The sequence below is a fragment of the Aplysia californica genome, unplaced genomic scaffold (genome assembly GCF_000002075.1).
Source record: "Aplysia californica isolate F4 #8 unplaced genomic scaffold, AplCal3.0 scaffold00537, whole genome shotgun sequence".
Taxonomy (NCBI): Eukaryota; Metazoa; Mollusca; class Gastropoda; order Aplysiida; family Aplysiidae; genus Aplysia; species Aplysia californica.
The window spans coordinates 217,571-223,208 of NW_004797807.1; the positions used below are offsets into that span (position 1 = coordinate 217,571).

Genomic DNA, 5,638 nt, shown 5'->3' on the forward strand with positions numbered 1-5,638 from the left:
AAGGGAGGGAGGGAGGTGAGAGGGGGCAAGGTGAATATTTTTGGGGGGGTTGGGGGGGTGGTTGTGGTCAGCAGTTCGGAAGAGAGTGCTCATTTGATCAGTTAATTTTGTCTGCCTTGTCCTGTGTATTTGATTTAGAATTGCCTTCTTTTGAAGTTTTAACTTAATGTCCTCTTTTTCTCCTGAACACAAATACACCCAAACTCGCAAACACACATGCACCTGCACACAAACACACACACACACAAAAGCTCACATTCAGAGCCCTGTTTGGTGTCACTGCAATTTAAATTAGTTGTTACAGGTATGTTTAAAAGGACCGTCTTTCCGGATGATCTATTATAATAAATGTTATACTTGATGAATCGAACCATCGTACTGAAAATAGTATTTTCTCAGTGAAAAACTTGAAAGAAAAGGGAGGTCAAATCACCTAATTCATTCTTTCTTAGATCAACTCACTTGAGCTTATTCCTTTGTCACTGGACGCGATGCCGCCCCGGTGGCTGAATCCCGTGTATTTACAGGATGTGCTTTATCAGTCGATATTTCCTGTGTTTTTTGGCTACAAGCTGCAAGAAGCGGCGACCTATGGTCAACAGTTGATCCACCTGTTTCATTTCGTTAAAAAGTGTTGGTGAAGTTATGTGTGATGCTTTTTTAGCTGTAACAGACTAAGTCAGTCGGCCCCGCATTGTCCCAGATGATTTTATTACAAATTGGGGGCCAAAAAAATTGCGTAACCCCCAGACTTGAGGTTTCAAAATATTGATAAAATAAAAACTATTCCTGCAAATTAGATTCAGTTTTCTTTTGCTGTCAGAGCATTTCTTTCTTTCTTTTTTTGTTGCCTTAAAAAATTGTTGATAGCTTTCACATTCTTTTTGTGGATAATGATTCAATATATATCCCAAAAGTATCAGGCTGCAGTGGTTGTTGGGTGATAAATTGCTCAGGATCAAGTGAGTCAGAACACAGTGCATTGTCTTTGTGTTGCAACCTGTGTTTGTAAAGCCTTCAGAGTACCAGAGCCTGTGTTCTTTTATTAATCAGGGCAGAGCACTATTTATAAATGTCATTTATTAAATGTATATATATATATATATATATATATATATATATATATATATATATATATATATATATGTATGTATATATGTCTAACATGCAAACAGCGAAATTGGTGGGACTCGGAAATCTTTTCTTTGTGTACACATTTCGCTATGTGAGCATTGTAAATTCAAAGAATGCATAATACATCATGTAGGCCTATAAAAAAAATTTATTTTATCAACCTGTAACATGTAGAATTGTGCAGTACACTGCCGTTAACTGACAAAATGCCTTTTTTCATTTTGGCGCCAACATTTTTTATTCGCCTAATCCAAAGCCTGATCGGTTACCCTACTTGTATGGAAAAATCTATTTGAAACTGTGACTAGTTTTTAAATGAATTAGAAATAAAATTTCGGAATGACTCGATACTTTTGTTACGCTGACAAAAAGATGCTCTTTTTCTCGAAACTGTTCTGAAGAAGAAAAGGCGTTTTGTCAGCTTACAGCAGTACAGCCAATTGAGAAATTCTTCTCCTCCCCAGATGACGAAGATTTTGGCGCAAACAATCCCGTGGACTTGAAGTATGACCCTGGCCTCACCCTGTCCTCCAGCCAATGGGATAGAGTGACTATCTCCGAGTCGGGCGTTGAATTTACCGTGAGGTGTCTCTCCTTGTTTGTAAAACAGGACTCTGAATGTCTGAGTCCGAGCTATGCCCCGCCCTCTTGCCCGTGTGCTTTCAATCTGAATGTCTCTTTCGAAGAAGGACAAGAACTGAACTTGTATCTCCTTGTGAAACTGGGGGAGGAATTGGACCACTCAGCGCGTTGGCCGATTTCTATCAGCAGCAAAGGGTATATTAAGAATAAGTCTAGCAAGGGTTTTTCTCAGATCTGGGACCTGCCAAATGAGAAGGGGAAAAAGTTGAGGAAGTTGAAGTCCACTCAAGAGGTGAAAATCCCTCTTCCTCTTGTTTTGAAAACGGGAACGGGGTTATTCAACCCAGTAGACGTTGATCTGCTAGATGCCCGGAATTATATCATTGACGACACGATTACTTTTAAATGGAGTGTGGATGTATTAGAGGCTGGCTCTGGAAATTTGCTGACGTAGACCCCATGCCATGCAGACATCACTTTGCACTGCTGCCTCTTGACACTGACAGCAGTCAGTCACTTCTGACGCCAACTGTCACTGCACTGACAATGAACGATGCTGATATCTGTCAATCATCAGCTCTGTCACTGGACGTGTAACAAGTTCCCTATTCTTTGATGTTGATTTATAATGATCTGGCTACATCATTCCGCGACCTCAGAGGGGTCTTGTCGTATCTCCATTTTTTTAAACAGTGAAAATGTGACTTCTTCTTAAGCTTACTTTTTGTTATGAATTGTTTTCACAGTTATTAAAAATAAAAAGGGAGATGTGACAAGAAAGCACTGAGGTCGCGATTCTATGCAGAGTTCCCTCAAGACTGCTGACTTTGAACTCCGTTTCACAGTCTGCTCTTGAAATCCCCCAGCCCATCTCTCCCGCCCCTTCCCCTCCCCAGCAAACCAGCTGGCACCCAGATGAGCACAGTGATGTAAAGTTATTAGTTCTTTGACTGTGATATGTGTACGGTATGTTCATGTGAGTTTTGATTCTATTGACAACTTTTGAATTCCATTCCATGTTTTTTGTTCTATGTGTCATGACACGGTAGAATCAGACGCTCGTCAATTTTTGGCCATGTGGAGTTATTGGTATCACCCTAAATCTCGTTCATTTGTTTTGCTTTCGATGAAAGAAATAAGCCATTTATCTTGAATGCAAGTCGAGATTTTTTTTGCAATTGAAGGAGGAGAGGTCGTCTAGTTTCCATTATAGCCTGAGAATCCGTGGAAACTGACAATTTTCTTTTTTGTGCCTTTAATAAACCTTTTAGTAAAATCCATACAGAAATGGTCACTTATGGTGTTCTTAGAATACTTAAACTTAAATGAAAATGAAAGGTGTGGGCACCCCCCCCCAAAAAAAAAAATAATAAAAAAAAATAAAAAAATAAAAACTGCCAAACCAGTGGAAAATGCCAGTTTCTTTAAATTCATTATTTTGACGAGCACCTGATTTCATCACGGTGCCTCACATACATTATCTTAGCTGCTCTGTTAGCAATGCTGAAATAAAAAAATTCTCCCCTGCTATAGACATTAGTCGTTTCCATCTAATATCATCAGCCCCATTTTACAAGTGCCAAAGTCATTGTGTAAAATTGGGGAGCAAATGAAAGAAAAAGAGGTCGCCCATTTCAGAACCATGAACAGAGCACCATCTTGTGATTTCTTAATAAAAAAACAGGAAATGTATTATGTGTGTCACGTTGGGATGGAATCAGGCGCTTGTCAAAATAATGAAATCCAAGAAATCAACATTTTTTCGGTCGTTGGTAGATTTTTATCGATTTGTTTTGTTTGAGGCTCCACATATTTTACGTCCATTTCAATACATATATATATCAGTGTGGATTTGACTGACAAATGATGATGAAAAGGCACAAAAAATGTAGATTTGCACTTTTCGAGGACACTACAGCTTCCAAAGTCTCCGAACTTTTGCAGGCATTCGCTCTCTAATTTTACTTCAGACTCCAGGCAACCGTCACCTCCTTCAGTCACAGATATCTTGACTTCTATTCATGATCTCTCTCTTGCCCTTTTACACTCCCAATGGAGCATAGGCCATCGACAACATTTCTCTACCGAAGCCTGTCCTGTGCGTCCTTTTCTAGCTGTTTCCATGATGCCCCTGCCTTTTCCATTTCAGCTTGTACTACTCGCCTCCTTGTCATCTTTGGTCTTCCTTTTTTACGTTTTCCTTGTGAATTCCACGTCAAAGCCTGGCTATTCCTGATAGATGGGTATTTTTTTTCATCAAAAGCAAGGCGAATAAAGAGGCTATAAGATGAAGTCAATAAATCCTTAGATAATAATTATGTCCAAAATTTGACGAGGGCCCGATTCCACTGAGTCCTGACATATTGAGTTAAATGAAACAAAACTATTTTGTAAGATGCCATTTGGTGTCTTTCTTTGTATAACGGCTTTTTCTGGAAACCCTTAGAAACTGATTTGGATATTTGTGAATGTTATGCTTAACATGCTCGTTACGGTCTCAAATTTATGCAAGCTCAGTGCCATCGGTATTGTCTTTATTCGGGTCAGCAAAATTTATTATTTTACGTGTATCCTACAAAATGTCTAACATTACATGTACTAACATACGCTTTTATTATTTCACGCATGATTAAAAAGACCACAAAATAATTTATCGTTACGACGCCTGGTCTTACAGTACTAACAAACATATGTTTATATTATTTTGAGTAACGGTGTGTTAAAAAAAAGAGATAAAGCTTATTGTTTTGATACATTGTCTAGCAATACAAACATATTATCATGTTTTTGTTCTCATTTATGGACAACTTTAAAGCTGAATATTTGGGCAAAGAATTTTAAAAAAGAAATAAAAATGAAAGAACAAGCTAAAATGATATGCGATGAACGAAGTCGCCATGTAAAAAGCAGACTTTTTGTTGTTACACAGATACAAGATTTGTATATATCTTTATTCTATGATTTCTTTCTTTGGTTTGCGTTAGCATTGCTGTGTGAAATAAATCTAATGTCTTGACTAATGCTTTGTGTCAAATAATTATAACAGTCTTTTTTTGTCCCCCCCCCCCCTCTCCACCAGGGCAGTGCTTCTGACTGGAGTGTCTTTATGCCATTCCCAAAGGGGGGATATTTACAATTTTTTATGCACAGTAGAATTGTAAACGGGCTGATTTATCAATGTCATGCTCATATTGTGCAGGAACAATATAACAAGGGGAACTGCTGCTTTTTCTATCCTCATCTTTACTGTCATCATTTTTTTCCTCTACATCTTTTGTACGTTTATCACTCCCTTGAGAACTACTATTTCCGGTTTGTGCTGTTGAGGCGAGAGAGGTGAGCAGAGTAAGCCTGGTTCCCCGTTTGGACTGCTCTGTTGACATCTACCCCTTGGCGCTCGTCAAAATAATGAAAGTAAAGAAACTGGCATTTTTCCGCAGGTTTGGGGAATTTAATTGAATTTTTGTGTTTTGGCTCAACACCTTCCACGCCCATTTTTGGATTTTACTGGAGAAACGTTGATTGAAGGCATAAAAGATGTAAATTATAAGTTTCCACGTACACTCAGACTAAGGAAATAACTAAACTTTGGCGGCCATTTTCTCGCTAATTTTACCTATTATGAAACGGGACAACCCCCTCCTTCTTTAATCACAAATTAATATCTCGACGTGTATCCAAGATAATTGGATATCTTTTTCATCGAAAGCAAGGCAAATGGACAGTACAGGCTTTAACTACTTTAAGATTATAATATCAATAACTCCATATTATGCCCAAAAATGGACGAGCACCTGATTCCGCCACGCCGTGACTCATAGGTGAGGCATCGTGGTGAAATCAGGCACTCGTCAAAATAATGAAATCGAACAAATCTGCAATTTTCGGCCAGTATGGACATTTTTCAGAATTTTTCTTTTTT

At 38.4% G+C, this 5,638-nt stretch overlaps 1 protein-coding gene across 2 annotated transcripts in view; it reads left to right on the top strand.

Annotated features, from left to right (window-relative positions):
- Window positions 1-4,732, top strand: part of LOC101859125 — a 9,767-nt gene extending 5,035 nt beyond the window's left edge. For both annotated transcript variants that reach the window (XM_005106485.3, XM_005106486.3), the window contains exon 4: window positions 1,599-4,732. In XM_005106485.3, coding sequence (XP_005106542.1) covers window positions 1,599-2,170 — 572 coding nt within the window. In that variant the 3' untranslated portion in view covers window positions 2,171-4,732. The remainder of the gene's footprint in view (window positions 1-1,598) is intronic.
- Window positions 4,733-5,638: the final 906 nt, after the last annotated feature.